A 19,549-nucleotide genomic window follows, 5' to 3' on the forward strand; every position below is an offset into this window, starting at 1 on the left:
CAGGAGAACAGGAGAAACCTAATGGAGGACTAGGGGGAGGGGAAGAGGGAAAGAGAGTTGGGGAGAGAGAGGGACGCAAAACTTGAGAGACTATTGAATACTGAAAACGAACAGGGTTGAAGGGGGAGGAGGGGAAAGAGGTGTTGGTGATGGAGGAGGGCACCTGTGGGGAAGAGCACTGAGTGTTGTATGGAAACTAATTTGGCAATAAACTACTTAAAAAAAAGAGAGAGAGATAAAAAAAATAAAGTATTAGGATTAGGCCTTCCATTTTATGAATTTTGTGGAGACAATTCAGCCCTTAAAAGGCGGTCTTCTCCTAAATTCTGACTTGATCTGCATAAACAGAAGAGTCTTTTCTTTATAAAAGAAAAATCATAGCCCTTAATTCATTTTTAGACTTGAGTCAATTTGCAGACCCAGTACTCCTTGGATAAAGCAGAGGCTGGGTTCCTTTGAGAAAATATTTCACTACACTACCAAAAATATATACTGTTTATATTTCTCTCAGTCTTCCCCAAAGGGACCTACAGCCTTTTACACAAGTAACTGTGTAGTGGGGAAAGGAAATAATCAGAAATTTCAGGGATTACTGGGCACTAGCTCTGAATAGATTCTAACTTCATGAGACCCAAAACATTACTAAGATGTGTTAGCCAGACAGGACTCTTAAGGGTCAGGTGACCAATGGAATTTTAGCTCAGGTCCATCTCACAATGGGTCCAGAGTGTCCCCGAACTCATCTTGTAGTTATTTCCCCTGTTCTACAATGTATACTTTGGAATAAAAATATTTAGCAATTGGCGGAATATCCACATTTGATTCTTGACCTGTGGGATGAAGGCTATTCTGGAAGGAAATGGATAAGTAGAAGCCACTAGAGCTTCCTCCACTTATAAAAATAGCAAACCAAAGCAATACCATGTCTCTGGGGCAATTATAGAAAGTAGTGCTACCATGAAGGGCTTGAAAGATGCAGGAGTATTGACTCACGTCCCCCATTCAACTCATCTGTTTGGCTTACATTAGAAAACACAGGATCTTGGGGAATATTGGTCGATTATTGTAAACTGTACCAGGTGGTGACTCCAATTGCAGTTGCTGTTCCAGATGTTGTTTCCTTGCCAGAGCAAATTAACACAGCACCTGGTACCTGGTATATGACTACTGACACAGAAAATGCTTTTTTTCTTTTCTTCAATACCTGTTGATAAAAACCACTGGAAGCGATTTGCATTGGCCAGACCAGTAATACACCATCACTATCCTACCTCAGGGGTATATCAGCTCTTCAGCTTTATGTCCTAATTTGGTCTGCAGGGACCTTTCCCATCAACAAGACATCACACTGGCCTATTACATTGATGACACTTGCTGAGTAGAACTGGCGAATAAGAAGTAGACTTATTAGTAAGACATTTGCATGCCAGTGGGTGAGAAATACATCTGATAATTTAAAAAAATTTAATGTTTATTTGTTTTTGGGAGAGAGAGAATGAATGAGCGAGCAGGGGAGGGGCAGAGAGAGGAAGACACAGAATCCAAAGTAGGCTCCAGACTCTGAGCTGTCAGCACAGAGCCTGATGAAGGGTTCAAACTCAGATTGTGAGATCATGACCTGATGCTTAACCGACTGGGCCACCTAGGCACCTCTGATAAAATTTCAGGGGCTTTCCACCTCAGTGAAATTTCCAAATGTGAAGGATAAGTTGTTTCTTCTGGCCCCTCTTAGAGGCAAAAAAGGTACCATGCCTAGTAGACCTCTTGGTTCTTTGGCGACAACATATTCCTCATTTGGATGTGCTACTTTGGCTTATTCACTGAGTGACCTGAAAAATGCTAGTTTTGAGTGGAGCCCACAACAACAGAAAATTCCACAACAGGTCCAGGCCATCATTCAGAGTGCCTGTTACTTGGGCCATATTATCCAGCAGATCCACTGGTGCTTGAGGTGTCTCGTAGAGAGAGATGCTGTTTGGGCCCTTTGGCAGGCTCCTGTAGGTATGGAGGGCAATAATCTCTTTATTTAATTTTAGAACCAGATCCTGAGGAACCTGATGACTTTCAAGAATGTGAAAAACATAAAGAGACAGAGGAAGAAGGTAAGAAGGAAGAGGAAGAAGAAATAGAAATAACAGAACAATCAACAATACCTGCCAATTTAGAACGACTTTGGTCCTTTTCCTGTAACTTAACGAAAGGCCTTAATGTGAGCAGCCTTGCCTGGAATAAAACAAATCCTGTAAGTTATTGAACATTTTAACAATTCTGTCTTTAATATTTAGGGTGACTGTCAGGTACTAATGAAGGTGTTTTTTTTCTCTCAGATATTAAGGGTTTTTATTTGACTGAAAATGAAGTTTTAACAGACCTCTACAATAAGTTCATGTTTCAAAAAGTAGAAGATGATAATAGTTGTAAAATAATTTTTTCTTCTTGAGTATGAAAATGTCATCATTTTAATTTTAGGAGATGTACTTGGGACACGGTAGTCTCTGAATCCATATCAGATATTGAAACGTGAACCGGAGCTAACATCTAACTGATTTATTTTCAGATATATCAAGCTCATGTACCCAAATTTATATTCTTCTTAAAGTAATCACATTGAGAAATATATACTTAATGCAGTGACCCTCAAGATGTATAAATAATTTTGAGATTTCTTAAAATATTATTACTGCCAGTAATAGCAAATACTTAAGTAGTACCTACAATGTACCAGGTGATACTGTAAGCCTTTTACTCTGATTAATACAGGAACTCTGAGTTAGGTACTATTTTTTCCATTATGTTGATAAGGAAACTGAAGTACAAAAAGGATAAATAACTTGCCCAAAGTTACACATCTCTTAAATACCCAGAGTAACACAACTAGTAAGTGAAACAGCTAGAATTCATACTCAAACATCTGGGTCCAGGGTTCTTGCTCTTAATTACTGCACTGCCAAAAATCATCGTGAACCAAATTATGTGAATCATCAAGTTGGGGAATAGTGTGTCTGCTTTTGAGAAAGAGATGATGGTAGAGTAATGAGACTTATTTTCTCTTGGGGTTTATAAACTGCTGAAGACATAATTCTCAACTAGGGATTCCAAAACGCTTTTGTATAGTCACAATACCTTTGGAATACATATTTTGTGTATTTTTAAAGTGGTCAAAACCAATTGGTTTTTTAAAACTGTATTGTATTATATATGTTTAATAATTATTTATTATTTTATTGCCACACCTTGTAAGGTGCTATGTGAACATGGGCTAGCTGTTATGGTTTTTAAAACACACAAACTCTATCATCATTCTTATAGAAACCTAAGTAATGCACTATTTAAATTATCTATATTGTTTTTTAATAAAATAAAATACTTTTAGTATTTAGTATGGATTAGTCATTATAAACAATGTTTGGAAACATCTTGTAAGATAAGTAATACTCAATAAATCAATAATAAATGTGTAATAATGTGTAATAAAGACAGGTGAATCATTTTTAGAAGCTAAATATACCAGAATTTTTAAAGTGAATATATTGCTGTTGAGATTAAAGTCAAATAATTGTTAATGAAGCCAAGATATATGACAATATTCTTATATTTATCATTACATTTATTAATATATTTATTTATTAATGCATTCTATATTATATTTATTAGTTCATTCTAAAAATATTGAACATTCAGTCTGTGCCAGGAACTCTAATAAGGCACTAGAGAAACAGTAGTAATTTAATCATTTAAAGACGCTGCCTGTATCGTAGCTCTCCCTGTGTTTAATAAAGAAAATAAATACTATTGTGGGAATACATGAGAGAGACTCATAAATGCTTTTTAGAGGAAGTGGTGCCTATGCTGAGTCTTGAAGCGATGAATAAAAGTTTGTTCATGTCAACGTAAAAGGAATAGTGGTGAAGAGTGATTTAAGGCAGAGGAAATTATAAAGAGATGACGTTGGTTTGAAAGTAGGGTTATGGCAAGAACTATATAATATATTTTTGATAAAGGTATTCTGATTACAAAGGAGAGGTTAGGTTTGGTCAATCATTAAACTTTTGTCTTTATGTACTATACAAGGACGTTTTGAAATGACCTGCTTTATTTTATATATAAATCATATATTTTTAAAGAAATATTTATTTTTTTATTATAGCTTGGGGTACTATAACAAGATACCATAGACTGGCTGGGTCAAGAAACAGAAATTTATTTTCTGGAAGCCAGGAAGTTTAGGATCATGGTGCTAGCTGATTTCATGACTGGTAAAGGCTCTCTTCCTATCTTGCAAATGGCCACCTTCTTGCCGCACGCTCACATGGTGGACAGAGAGGGCTCATTTTATAAAGCCACCAATCCTGTTGGATTAACATTATGACCTCATGACCTCATTTAATTATTATTACCTCTTACAAACCCTTTCTTCAAATATAATCATGTTGGGGATTAGAATTTCCAACACGTGGATTTTAGGGGAGGAGACACAATTCAGTTCATGGCACCCTGCCTTTATATTTGAGATAATTAGGTCATTCTCAGAAACCCATAATGTAATGTAATCATAGAAAATTATCTCTCTATATAAAATAACTTTTCAGGAATGGGTTATTTTTAGTTAGCCATCAGTCTGAAATATTATTATTATTTTTCTTAGGAAGATGGAGATGTAAAGTAAAAATAGACAGTATGCAAGATTATTTTCTCAATAGGAATTCATTTCTATTTTTAACATAGTTCATTAATATGAATTTTTATATATTTCCCCATCATTTTATGCTATCCTCTCTTATTTTAAACATATTTTTCTGATTTTCAGGACCTTCTGGCTGTTGGCTATGGGCACTTTGGATTTAGAGAGCAAAAAAGAGGATTGGCTTGCTGCTGGTCAATAAAGAATCCTACGGTAACCCCAATAGGAATAAACCCATTTTTAGTTAATTAAATATTGACATAATTCTCATGAAGTAGATGTGTGTGATAATTAAAGTCAAAAAATCATAAGGGAAGACTTTATTTTATTTGGTTTAAATCTATAAGAATTAAAATTTATTGTTGATATAGAGTAAAGTAAATTTGTTGAATAAATATTTATTGAGCATTTACTATATGCTGTTAGATCTGATGACCCAGAATTGAACAATTATTTTTTATCATAAAGAAGAGCAAATTTGCAAGTGAAAATTCTTTGAAAATTATATATTTCAGTTAATACTGAATTATTTCTTAATTATGAATGACTCAGCACCTCATACATATAAAATGGATGAATATGAATGACCACGTTATTAGCAAGAATTTTTCAAGGAGAAAAATAAGAATTAGTCATTTTTTTTTGTTAAACAGTTTTAGTCAATCTGTTACTTTGCAGTCTTACATTTAGTTTTAATTCATAACTGAAATGTAAAGTGGAAAATTTAGAAAAGGATCAGAAGAGCAAAATAAAATAAATGATTAGAACTTTTATAAATAGCCCCAGTATATTAGGAAGCTAGGTTTATATAGAATAAAAAAAGGAAGGAAGAAACAATTTTAAACATGTGGAAGTATTGATATAGGATCCATCATTGGATGGATTTTCCATATAAACTGTTAGAAACAAGAAAGGATATAGATTAGACTTTAAACAAAACAAAACAATAAAACTCTTCACAGAGCTGTCAAAAGGACTACCTTAGAGAGTTTTTTGGTGCTTCTTCTATCAACTATTTAGAAATATCTAGATAATTTAAGCCTCTGAAACGGATACTGGAAGATAGGAACATTGCTAGATAATTTGAGTGAAACCCACTATTTGTTTCTTAAAGAAGGTAGATCTATGGTGATCATATAAATCCTACTGAAAGATTACAAAAAAATGATAATTATTGGAGAAGGCCATGCTTTATTCCTTAAAATTATTGAGCTCTGTGAATTAATCAAAGGAAAGGGAATGACTAATTGACATTTTGTTTTCATCCATACTAGAAGTTAAGAAGAGAGGAATAACTTACTGTAGACTAGCCCGTCTTACATTTCTACTGCCATCAGACAGGTCTTAAGCCACCATTGTACCCTATCTTACTATGGCCTGCCAAACCCAGTTTAAAATGTAATATAATTATTGTTTTTATTCAGTGGCCAGAGCGCATTTATCAGAGTCCACATGGAGTTACTGCTGTGGATTTCTCCACTGGAGCACCTAATCTTTTAGCTGTTGGCTATCACAATGGTACCATTGCAGTTTATAATGTACAGAGCAACAGTAACGTTCCAGTTCTGGACAGTAGGTGAGTTTCGAAGAATTAGATAAACATGTAATATGTGCTTTTTTAAGGAGAACTAAAATTTTAATATTATCTAATTTTGAGTGAATGTTTCTGTTGTTATTGAGAGTGATAACATTATTTTTCAAATGCTTAATAATTCCTCATGCTTAATAATTACTCACTTCAACCATTTAATAATTCCTCTCTAGCTGGAATGCTGTGTCCTAAAATCTGAATGTTCTCTGCCTATGTTACCAATCTTCCTTGACAGTTTATGTTCATTCTTTTTAAAAAAAATTAAAAAATTCCCCAGCTTTAAAGGTATAATTGACAAATAAAAATTGTATATATTTAGGTTCTACAATGTGATTTTTAAAAGGGATACAATGCAATCGACTCCACCAGAAGCTTTTTAGAACTGACCCATGAATTCAGCAAAGTTGCAGGGTACAAAATCAATGTACAGAAGTTGGTTGCATTTTTATATACCAATAATGAAGCAACAGAAAGAGATATCAAGAAACTGATTCCATTCACAATTGCATGAAAAACCATAAAATACCTAGGAATAAACCTAACAATGAAAACTAAAGCTTATGAAAGAAATTGAGGAAGACACAAAGAAATGGGAAAACATTCCATGATCAAGGATCAGAAGAATAAACACTGTGAAAATGTCATTATTATTCAAAGCAATCTACACATTCAATGCAATCCCAATCAAAATTGTACCAGAATTCTTCTCAAAGCTAGAACAAACTATCCTAAAATTTGTATGGAACCACAAAAGACCCTGGATAGCTAAAGTAGTATTGAAGAAAACTGAAATGGGAGGCATCACAATCCCAGACTTTAGCCTCTACTACAAACTGTCATCATCAAGACAGTATGGTATTGGCACAAAAACAGACACATAGACCAATGGAATAGAATAGAAAGCCCAGAACTGAACCTACAAGTGTATGGCCAATTAATCTTTGACAAATCAGGAAAAGAGTATCCAATGGAAAAAAGATTGCCTCTTTAACAGGGGGAGCTGGGAGAACTGGACAGGAACATGCAGAAGAATGAAACTAGACCACTTTCTGATACCATATACAAAAATAAACTCAAAATGGCTGAAGGACCTGAATGTGAGACAGGAAACCATCAAAACCCTCGAGGAGAAAGCAGGAAATAGCCTCCTTGACCTCAATCGCAGCAATTTCCTACTCAGCATATCCCCAAAGGCAAGGGAATCAAGAGCAAAACTGAACTCTTGGGACTTCATCAAGATAAAAAGCTTCTGCACTGCAAAGGAAACAATCAAGAAAACTAATAGGTGATGGACAGAATAGGAAAAGATAGTTGCAAATGGCATATTGGATAAAGGGCTAGTATCCAAAATCTACAAGGAGCTCACCAAACTCCACACCTGAAAAATTAATAAGCCAGTGAAGAAATGGGCAGAAGACATGAATAGACATTTCTCCAAAGAGGACATCAAGATAGCCACCAAACACATGAAACGACGCCAAGCATCACTCATCATCAGGGAAATACAAATCAAAACCACTCTGAGATACCACCTCATGCTGGTCAGAGCAGCTAAAATGAACAAATCAAGAAACTATAGAATCTGGTGAAGATGTGGTGAAATGGGCAGCCTCCTACACTGTTAGTGAGAATGTAAGCTGGTATAGCCGCTCTGGAAAACAGTGTGGAGGTTCCTCAAAAAACTGTCAATAGAAGTCCCTTATGACCCAGCAATAGCACTGCTGGGGATTTACCCAAAGGATAAGGGATACAGAAGTGCTAATGCATAGGGACACACGACCCCAATGTTCATAGCAGCACTTTCAACAATAGCCAAATCATGGAAAGAGCCTAAATGTCCATCAACTGCATCAACTGATGAATGGATCAAGAAGATGTGGTGTATACACACACACACACACAGACACATATATACCATGGAATACTACATGGCAATGGGAAAGAATGAAATATGGCCATTTGTAGCAAAGTGGATGGACCTCGAGGGTGTCGTGCTAAGCAAAATAAGTCAGGCAGAGAAGGACAGATACCGTATGTTGTCACTCATAGGTCTAACAGGAGAAACCCTAACAGGGAACCATGGGAAGGGGAAGGGGGAAAAAAAGTTAAGGAGAGGGAGGGAGGCAAATGATGAGAGACTCTTAAATACTGAAAACAAACTGAGGGCTGAAGAGGGAGGGGGAAAGGGAAAGGGAAAGGGGGATGATGGTCATGGAAGGGGACACTTGTGGGGAAGAGCACAGAGTGTTATATGGAAACCAACTTGGCAATAAACTATTAAAAAATAATTAAAAAATAAATGTATAAACATTAAAAAATTTAAAAAATAAAAATATAAAAGGGGTACAATGTAATTATTAAATATATGTATGCCTTGTGAAATGATTAGCACAACCAAATTAATTAATACATCCCTCACTTCACAGTTACCTTTTTGTTTGTGTGTGTGGTGAGAACACTTTGGATCTACTCTCTTTGCAAATTTTGAGACTATATATAGTACAGTATTATTAACTATGATCATCATGCTGTACATTAGGTCTCCAGAACTTATTTGTCTTCTAACTGTTAAGTTTACCCTTTATTGCTTTGGCACTGCCTTCTCCAAAAGCCTTCACATTCCTTTCTTTTGTGCATTTGTATAGTCATCACAGCATGCATCATGCTGTATATGTATTGTCTACATATATATTTTCTTGAAGAGACTATAAGCAACTTGAAGTCAAGGATTAAGTCTTACCTTTTTACCCTCAGCATGTCGCATAGTATTGGGACTGTAACAGGATTATAGTAAGTGAATAAGAATGAATGAGTGAATGTATGAATGAATAAAAGTCATACTGAGAAAATAAAGAAATTAAAAGTGAAAGATATTATGTTATGTTTTTAGAATAGAACAAATACCAATAGGACAAAAATGAAGTAATATATTTATATTAGTGTTTGAATAAACTTAGAGCTGAAAATCGGCATGAAAGCAGGGTCTGTAAGCTTAAATTTGAAATTGTTTGCATTTTTTTGTAAACATGGGCCTTTGTGCTTGTTTTACCAAATAATGCAAAGCTATCTATGATTTTAAAAAGATTCTGAACTATTGCTTTGGAAAGCTTGCATTAAAAAAATCAAGGACTAGGAACAAAGAAACCCATTATTCTGACATGAAAACAGTCACTAATCTGAGAAGTGATTTTAATTCTTCAGAGAAATGTTAAATCAGCCATAGAGAGAATCAAGCTAGTGGGCAGATCTGAAACATATAAAGGTAAGGTAATTGTTTACTTAAATAAGACTTAAATAATTCATCCATTTAAGCTATGAAAACAAATCCTTATAAAGATAAAAATGCTTATTTTCAATGTGTCCAAAATAAATGACCATATCTTATCTAGGAAAAAAGTAAATTAATAGAGTAAGGGAAAGTATATTCTGAAAAGAAAGAAAATATTTGCTTTTGTATTTCTGTTATGACAGTTAATATAATTTAAAGTAGTAAAAGTTTCCTTTTTGTTATAAGAAATGAAAAAAACAAAAAGCATTCGATGACAAAGCGATTATTTTCCCTGTTTTTCAAAATACTTTTACTAAAGTAAAAGTCTGGTTGTGAACAATAAAGGCATCATTCCATAAGTAGGTCACAGTGCTCCAGGGAGCTGTCCTTATGACTTATACTCCTGTGCTTTAAAAAATTATGACAGTGATTCTATATTTAGTGCTTTTCTCTGTTTTAGTGAATCACCTCAAAAACATTTGGGACCCGTATGGCAACTACAGTGGATAGAACAAGAACGACTAGCAACAGGAGATGACAAAAGAGAAATACTAGTTTCTATATCAGCAGATGGAAGAATCTCCAAATGGGTTATACGGAAAGGACTGGACTGTCATGGTATAAAGAATGGATACACATACACATACACATACATAGCAAATTACCTTTCTCCTATTCTGTGCTGACTTCAAATTCCTAGTGAGCCATGAGTAAGAGGCGATGTAAGAAAAAAAACTGGGCTTGCTCATTGTTTTCTCATTGGTATTTGCTAATCTGAACCTAATCACATGCAAAAGATGGCAGAACTCATCTTGTAGGAGGGGCATACATTATATACACAATCCCTTTTCATGTGGTAAATAAGATATGTGTTTTCTTCTTTAAATAAAGATTTGATGCGTTTGAAGCAAACTACTTCTAGCAGCAGCAAGAAAGGAGGGGAAAAGGGAAAGAAAGGTGAAGCTCTGATAGCTCGACAGGCCCCTGGACTGTGTTTTGCTTTTCATCCTAAGGTAAATTATTCCAATCCATTCTTTACCATTACATATGACAACTTCCAATAATTGAAGTAGTAAGACATAAAGTAAGACAAAGGTTTAGCTTGTTAATCAATATTGTGCCTCGTAGGTAAAAATAGAGCAAGCATTGACAGAGCTGCCAAACTAAGGTGGAGAGGCACGATCCACTTAGCTGTGCTGTGTCTTTATCTGCTTTCTAGAGGAAAGGTCTATATTTCTGAGGAACTTTGGGAGGATTCTTTTTACAACTTCATGTTTAACTTGAGTGCCTTATTATATTCATAGAAACCAAATCTACTATACAGTCCTCTATTTCAATGTGAGTGGTGACTTTCATGACGAGATGATTAGGAAGACTAGTTAAGTTCATGGTTATCAAGACCAGAATCAAATCAAAGCACAGTTAATGAAATTCTACTTTTTCTAATTCTTTTTATCTAGAAGTACTGGAATCAGAAAATTCAGCAACTATGACAGACTTCTAAGGAAATATATCCTATATTTTTTGTTTATGTAATGTGATCATCTTTTTCATGACACCAGCATCTACCTAATTATGCAAACCGAAATTTGAGCTCCTACTTTGTTCTACCCTATCATCCAAATGCTATTTAAGTCTTATTGTCTTTTCACTCCAAGCCTACTACAGCTAATGTAGTTCAGGCCTTTATTGCATTTCACGTTTACCACAGCAATTGTATTCTAACTGCTTTCATTCTTAAATTCTTGTAGTCCACATTTCACCTTGATTCTAGAACAGTGCTTCTCAATGTGGGCATAGAGGGGAATATTATATCACGAGGACATATTTCACAGTGTCTTGAGATATTTTTGGTTATTGCCGCTATAGGAGGCGGGACATGGGGAAGAATACTATTGGCATCTCGTAGGCAGAGGCCAGGAATTTTGCTAAACATCCTACAATGCACAAGACGACTACTGCCCTCCTTTGCACAGAAGGAGGAGAAGGGGAAGAGGAAGAAAAGGGGGAAGAGAAAGAGAAGGAGAGGGCAAGGGTCAGGAGAAAGGGAAGAAGAAGGGGAAAGAAAAGAGGAATGAGAAGGGGAGGGAGAGGGGAAGGAACTGGCCCAAGATATCAATGGTTCTGGGTTGAGAAATCCTAGTCTGGTATCCTAGAAATGTCCTTGGCATGAAGAATTTTAGATGATTATATAGTGTGTAAATATAGAGTTTTATTTCTTCTTTTCTAATCTGGTTACCTTTTCTTTCCTGATTGTACTGGCTTGAAATTTCAGCACAATGATGAAAAGAAATGGTGAAAACAAACATCCATCTCTTATTTCTTATTGTAGGGAGAAAGCATTTAGTTTTTTTACTATTAATAAGTATGTAAGCAGAGAGCTTTTTTGTAGATGCAATTAATCACACCGAGGAAATTCCATTACTTTACTGTTAGTTGAGAGTTTTATCAGGGATAGATGTTAGGTTTTTGTCAAATGCTTTTTCTATATGTATTGAGATGATTCTATAGTTTTTCTTTTTAAGTTTGTTAATATGGTGAGTTACATTAATTTTCAAAAGTTTGTTTCTAAAATAAATCCCACTTGATCATTTTTATACTGTTAATATACTGTTGGATTTGATATGCTAAGATTTTGTTTAGCAGTTTTCATCTTCGTTTATAAGAGATATCCATTTATAGTTTTCTTGTAATGTCTTTGTCTGGTTTTGATATTAGGGTAATCCTATAGAATGAGTTGTAAAGTATTCCCTCTTTATTTTTTTGAAAGAATATGTATACAATTAGTATTATTTTTTTATTACATGTTTGATGGGATTAATAAACCATCTGGGCCTAGAATTTTCTTTTAGGAAGATATTTAACTTTTAACTAGAAATTCAAATTTTTAATAAATATAGGACTATTACAATTATTATTATTATCATCTATTTCTTCTTGAATACATCTTGATAATTTGTGTCTTTAAGGAATTTATTTCATCTAGGTTATTAAACCTAGTGGCGTCATAATATTTTCTTAGCATTCTTTAATAGATGTTAAAATATGTAGTGGCATCACCTCCTTAATTCCTACTGTTAGTAATTTATGTCTTCTTTTTTTCTTTAGTCTGGCTAGAAGTTTATCAATGCTGTTGATCTCAAAGAACCAGCTTTTGATTTCTCTGAATTTCCTGATTGTTTTTCTGTTTTCTATAAAATTGATTTCCATTTTGATCTTTATTTTCTTTCTTCTGCTTTGGTTTTATTTGCTCCTCTTTTTATGGCTTCTTAAGGTGGAAACTGGGATCATTCATTTATGACTTTTCTTCTTTTTGATGGAGGCATTTGTGCTATTACTTTTTCTCTAAGTACTGCTTTGGCAGCATCCCACAAACCCTAATATATTGTATTTCCATTTTCATTCATTCAGAATACTTTCTAATGTCACCTTTGATTTCTTTTTTGATTGATGGACTATTTGGTAGCATGTTATTTGGTTTTTAAATATTTGAGGCTCTTCCAAGGATCTTTCTGTTTATTGATTTCTAATTCAATTCTATCATGATCAGGGAACAAACTTTTAATAAGCTGAGTCCTTTTGAATTTATTGAGATTTGTTTTAAGCCCAGGATATGACATTTACATGTAAATGTTCCCTGTGCACTTCAGAAAAATGTATATTCTGCTGTTGTTGGGTTGAGTGTTCTATGAATGACAATCAGCTTAGGTTGGTTGAAGGTGTTCTTCAAGTTGACTGTATCCTTTCTGATTTTCTGCCTACCTCCCTATCAGTTATTAACAGAGAGGTATTGAAGTATCTGGCCATAATTATGTATTTGTCTGTTTTGTTTGTTTTTACTGTAATTGTATCAGGTTTTGCTTTATGTAGCTTGAAGCTTTATCTTAGGTATATAAATGTTTAGGATTGTTATGTTCTCTTGATTATTCAACTCTCTTATCATTGTAAAATAGCCTTATTTATAACTGGTAATATTATTAACTCTGAAATAATCTTAGTCTGATATTAATGTAACTACCTCAGCTTTTTTTAAACCAGTGTTAGCATGGTTTATTTTTTCTTTTTATTAAGTTTTTATTTAAATTCCATTTAGTTAACATACAATGTAATATTAGTTTCAGGTGTAGAATTTAGTGATTCAACATTTACATACAACATATGGCATTTATTACAACAAGTGTCCTCCTTAATACCTATCACCTACTAATACCTATCTAATACTTAATACCTATCACCCCTCCCCTCTGGAAACCATCAGTTTGTTCTCTGTAGTTAAGAGTCTGTTTCTTGATTTTTCTCTCTCTCCCCCAGCCCATGTTTGTTTTGTTTATTAAATCATTTTCCATCCTTTCACATTTAACCTACTGTGTCTCTATATTTAAAGTACATTTCTTATTGGTAGCCTGTAGTTCAGTCTTGCTTTTTTATCCATCTTGTATTTTCTACCTTTTAATTGTGATATTTAGATGATTTACATTAGGTTTTATTTTGTTATGATTTGGTTTAAGTCTATCATTTTGTTTCACTAGTTTATTGATGATGGTGGGATAGTGGTGTAACATGTCTGGCCTCCTTGCCTGGAGGCAAGACTCTGAATGGCTATCTCAACTCAAGAGCTTCTTGAAGGTTTGGCTGAGCCCTCTGTTGCAACTGCACCATAGTCAACTTAAATCTCTGCCCATTATTGTTTCCTTCAAAGAAATTATTCCTGAGAGAACTCCCCAATAAATCTGTTGCATGGAAACCGCAGAGTTTATATACTGACAAAAGCAACTCTAGACAGTGAGCTTGAAGATCTCTTTAGAAAGATAAATAACTTATATATGGTGTTGGAATAATCATCATTCATATAAAAATAGAACCAGATGACTATTCCTTCATAAACAAAAACTTTTAGAAGAAAATGTAGGAAAACATTTCTATAACCCCAAAAATGGAAAAATTTCTTAAATCAGATAAAAAGGCTAGGTATATAAAAAATTATAATACTAGCAACATCAAAATGAGAACGTCTGTTTATCAAAAGACACTAAAAATGTAAAAGGTAAGTCACACACTTGGAGAAGATATTTGCAACATATGCAATAGACAAAGCATATGTAATAGGATATATAAAGAATTTTATATAAATGAATTAAAAATATTATGAGTAAAATAGTTGAGACATAAACAGAAGAGGAAACACAAATGGCCAGTAAACATTAAATGTGCTCAACCTTGTTAATATTCATATAATATTCATATAAATAAATTCATATTCATATAAATTCATCTACCATTAGGTATAATTTTATATCAATTACAATGGCAAAATTTAAGATTTCTAAATAACCAACAGTTAAAAAGACTGTAGATCAAAGGGAACTTCTATATACTGCTGAATATAAATTGGTAATACTAGTTTGGGAAAAAAATTGTACTATATTGTGTTATTTAAAACTGCTTATATTCCATGATTTTATAGTTGCATTCTTAAGTAGTAGTACATGCTATAACAGTGAGTCTCAAATTTTAATGTACATGCAAGTTATTTGAGGATCTTGTTAAAATGCAGATTCTAATCCAGTAGGTCTGGGGTAGGACCTGAGATTTGACATCTCTAAAATGCTCTCAGGTGATACTGACTCCACATAGCCAGGACATAGAGCCTGACTTTCAGATCTTTTGACTATGATTTCACAGTAGGAAATATATTTAAAAATCTCTATTTAGTACCTACATATGGAGTTACAAATGCTTGAGACTCCATTTAGTTCAATCTTTCATACCCAGAAAAAATCATTTCTTCCACATTATATACATAAATATAAAATAATTGTAGAAAGTAAAAGACAACAGACAAATTATTATCAAGATAGTTTTTCTAGTTTTGGTTCTTTAATTGATTTTAATATATCTTGAGGGATCTGATTTTATTTATTTATTTATTTTTGAAGTTAATTTATTTTTGAGAGCGAGAGAAAGCATAGGGGAGGAGCATCAAGAGAGGGAGACAGAAGATTTGAAGCGGGCTCGACACTGACAGCAGAAAACCCGATGCGGAGCTCAACCTTATGAACCATGAGATCATGACCCGAACCAAAGTTGGACACTTAATCAACTGAGCCACCTAGGTCCCCCGAGGGGGTCTGATTTTCTATTTAGCACATTTACTAATGTATCACAAGTCTACATATTTTAATGTTTTGTGTTGCAGGATACGAATATCTATTTAGCTGGCACCGAAGAAGGTCATATTCACAAATGTTCTTGTTCATATAATGAACAATACCTAGAAACCTACAGAGGACATAAGGTTAGTTTAATTATAGTTGGTATGGAAAATATATCTTTGAATATTTCTGAAAAAATAGTATTTTTATACACACTATTTTTCACATGTAATAAATTTACTTCAGAGTTAATATTACCAACTTGAATTAAGTGCTTTTTTGTATGGAAATCACAAATAATGTGTGGGGCATTTATTGGCTTCTAGGTATTCTTGATTTTTTTCTTGCAAGTTATGGAAGTCACAATTTTCATTTGTTTCGAAAGACTTTGCATTTTGATAAAATGCTGATTCCAAAGTAAAATTATCTCTGGCATATACTTTTTTTCTCAACTTTTTGTGATTGTTCCTTCCATGTTATTTTCATTTTCTCCCTTATTTCTGTTTTTTAAGGTAGTCCTTTTTTAATGTAAATAAGTATAATATGTATTAATATTTAGTTACTATTGTAACAACTATATTTTTATGTTTTTATGTGACACAATTTAGGGAGGATTCAATTTATGACCATACTCTGAGCTAAAATAATACACAATGATGCATGGACATAAATCTTCTAGAAATCTTAGCGGTTTTAATTTGTTGGTCAAGTTTAAAGTATAAGATGTTAACTATTTTTTACCTATGTATTTAAATGTGTTTTTCTAATTCCAGGGTCCAGTGTATAAAATAGCATGGAATCCATTTTGTCATGATGTGTTCTTAAGCTGCTCTGCAGATTGGGGTGTTATTATATGGCAACAGGAGAATCCCAAGCCATTTTTGAGTTTTTACCCAACTACTTATGTTGTTTATGATGTTGCCTGGTCTCCAAAATCAGCCTATGTATTTGCAGCTGCAAATGAGAGCAGAGTAGAGATTTGGGACCTTCATATCAGTACGTAAGTGTTAACATTTTTCCTTCATAGAAGCAGTTCAAACTAAATGATACCTGCTAGTTTGGGTATTTGTTAGAGAGCATTGTGGTTACTTTAAAACAAGTAATAGTTCACACTGTGAGAGTCCTTTATGAATAAAAGATATGCTAGGATACTATATTCATTTTAATTACTTATGCCATATGTGGTTTTTTTTAATTTAAAAATTTTATTTATTTTTTTTACTTTATAAAGTTTCATTTTTTTAACATATGCAATTATTTTCCATCATTTACAATACAGTAGTTGCAATGACACTCAAAACAGAGAAGCAAAGTAAAAAATCAAAACACCAACTTCTGTTTCATGTAATTAGACTTATACAGAAATTAAAAATATTTAAATGAAAATAGATTACCTTAATCATATGAGACTTTTACAGAAAGATATAAGATATCATAACTACCTTGAAGTTTTTTCCATTGCCTAGTTTATAGAAGAATGCAGAAAGACAACTAACTGTTTTTAACTAAATATTGTTTGCAATCAGATAAAGAAAGGGAACAAAATAATTATTTTTTATAATACTTATTCTCTTACCTTGTTTTAAAACATATTCAAAGGGCCAGGCGTTTAATTAAAATTTTTAATTTAAGGTGTTACACCAAGGTTATTAGAGGTTCGTCTAGGCCCATGTTTTCTTTTTAAAATGGAAATTTATATAATGCAGGAATAAAGTGTTTAATAATTCTATTTCCTCAGTTGAAAAATACGGTCGATTTTTATGCTAGTTATTAGCAGAAATACCAGGGCATTACACTCTTGCTTAAAATAAGTGATATAAAATTCAGGGGGTTTATTTGTTTTTAAAATATTTTTTTTTACTTAATTTGACAAGAGTGTATGTAAGCAGGGGAGCAGAGAGAGAGGGAGACAGAGATCCCAAGCACCCTCAATGCCATCAGCACAGAGCCTGATATGAGGCTTGACCTAAAAAACCCTGAGATCATGTCCTGAGCCAAAATCATGGGTCTGACCCTTCACCGACTGAGCCACCCAGCTTCCCCTCAATGGGTTTATTCTTAATGACAATTTTTTATTCTAGAAGTTGGTAATATAGTAACTCTAAAATTTTGTTATGGCTTATACTATAAAACAATTTGAACCCCAAACCAAGGATTATATCACACAGCAATTTATTTTGTGTGTATAAATACATACAAATTATAAAATTACTACTTAACTCATCCCACTCCTGCTTTTGATCTTTTTGGTAAAACTGTAGATCACTCGTCCCACCCCAATTTTATTGTATTATTTTTTTGGTAAAACTAGATCTCAGGACATTTCTTCAGAAGTATGCAAGCCTCTGCCTCTGTTTTTTTTTTTTTTTTAAGTTTATTTTTGAAAGAGAGAGAGAGAGACAGAGCACAGGTTGGGGAAAGGCAAAGAGAGAGGGAAACCAAATCAAAAGCAGGCTCTAGGCTCTGAGTTGTCAGCAAAGATCCCAATGCAGGGCTTGAACCCCAAACAGCGAGACCATGACCTGAACCAAAGTTGCACAGTTAACCCACTGAGCCACCCAGGCACCCCTGTTTCTGTTGTTTTTTAAGGGTATTGGTGGTTTGCTTTGGATGACAGGGAATAAAGTTCTTGTTCAAAACATTCAAAGGTTCATTTGGGTCAAAATATTTTTCTATTAAAAGACATTACTTAAGTTGTATTACTCAGGGTTCTCCAGAGTAACAGTAGCAATAAAAAGAGAGAAAGAGATTTACTTTAAAGATTTGAGTCACATGATCGTGGGGCCTGGCCTGTGCCATTCTGCACTACAGGCTGACGGCTACAGTTTCCATCAGGAGTCCATCATGCAATGTTAAGTCTGAAGGCAGTGTGGAGGCAGAATTTTATTCCACTTTGGGGAAATCAGTCTTTTCTCTTAAGGTCTCTCAACACATTGGATAAGGTCTGCCTACATTATGGAGCATAATATGGTTTATTTAAATTCTACTAATCTAAATGTTAATCACAACTAAACAAAATACCTTCACAGCAAAGTGTAGACTGGTGTTTGACCTTGTAGACTAAGGACCATAGTCTAGCCAAGCAAATACATAAAGTTAACCAGCACAGGAGTTTAAGTTTATGAGTTCACACTTTTTTTAAAGCTTATTTATTTTTGAGAGAAGAAGAGAAAAGAGAGAGGGAGAGAGAGAGAGAGCATGAGCAGCAGAGAGAGGGAGGCTCCACGCAGGCTCCACACTCAGCTGGAGCCTGACATAGGACTCGATCCCACAACCCTAAGACTATGACCTGAGCCAAAACCAGGAGTCAGTACCTCAACTGACTGAGCCATCCAGAGGCCCCATAAATTCGACTGAATAAGGAGTAGAGAAGCAGTTATTTTGACTTTGCAAATTTCCTTAAGAAGTTTATTTTGTTTTGTTTTCGTCACATGAAATCATACACAAAAAAATCTCAGACTTTTCTTAATCTGTATATAAAAAGAATATAGTAATAACAGACACATTTACAAATAAAATATTTTATTGCAGGTTGGATCCTCTGATTGTGAATGTTGCTAACCCTGGAATTAAGTTCACAACCGTCCTCTTTGCCAAACAAACAGATTGCCTTCTAGTGGGTGACAGTGATGGACAGGTTGGTGTATATGAACTAAGAAATATGCGCACTGCTTTGGATTCTGGCAGGGTAAGACTCAAAAGTCAAAATTCTATGTCATTTAATAATTTTAGTTGTAATTTTGTGTCATACAAGGAATTTACATTTCTTAAATATCTTAAGTGTGGTACAATGGAAAGAACATAAAACCCATGAGTTGCTACCTACTAAGCATGGTATCTACTAGGCTTATTTTCTT

General features: G+C 33.9%; 1 protein-coding gene across 1 annotated transcript in view; it reads left to right on the top strand.

The window, feature by feature from the left end:
• WDR78 (WD repeat domain 78) overlaps positions 1 to 19,549 on the top strand; it is a 75,360-nt gene that overhangs the window by 46,504 nt on the left and 9,307 nt on the right. The window contains 8 exon segments of the mRNA XM_029949560.1: positions 2,037 to 2,242; positions 4,808 to 4,894; positions 6,106 to 6,257; positions 10,001 to 10,158; positions 10,432 to 10,553; positions 15,737 to 15,835; positions 16,466 to 16,692; positions 19,224 to 19,380. Coding sequence (XP_029805420.1) covers positions 2,037 to 2,242; positions 4,808 to 4,894; positions 6,106 to 6,257; positions 10,001 to 10,158; positions 10,432 to 10,553; positions 15,737 to 15,835; positions 16,466 to 16,692; positions 19,224 to 19,380 — 1,208 coding nt within the window.

The sequence above is a fragment of the Suricata suricatta genome, chromosome 8 (assembly GCF_006229205.1).
Source record: "Suricata suricatta isolate VVHF042 chromosome 8, meerkat_22Aug2017_6uvM2_HiC, whole genome shotgun sequence".
NCBI classification, from domain to species: domain Eukaryota; kingdom Metazoa; phylum Chordata; class Mammalia; order Carnivora; family Herpestidae; genus Suricata; species Suricata suricatta.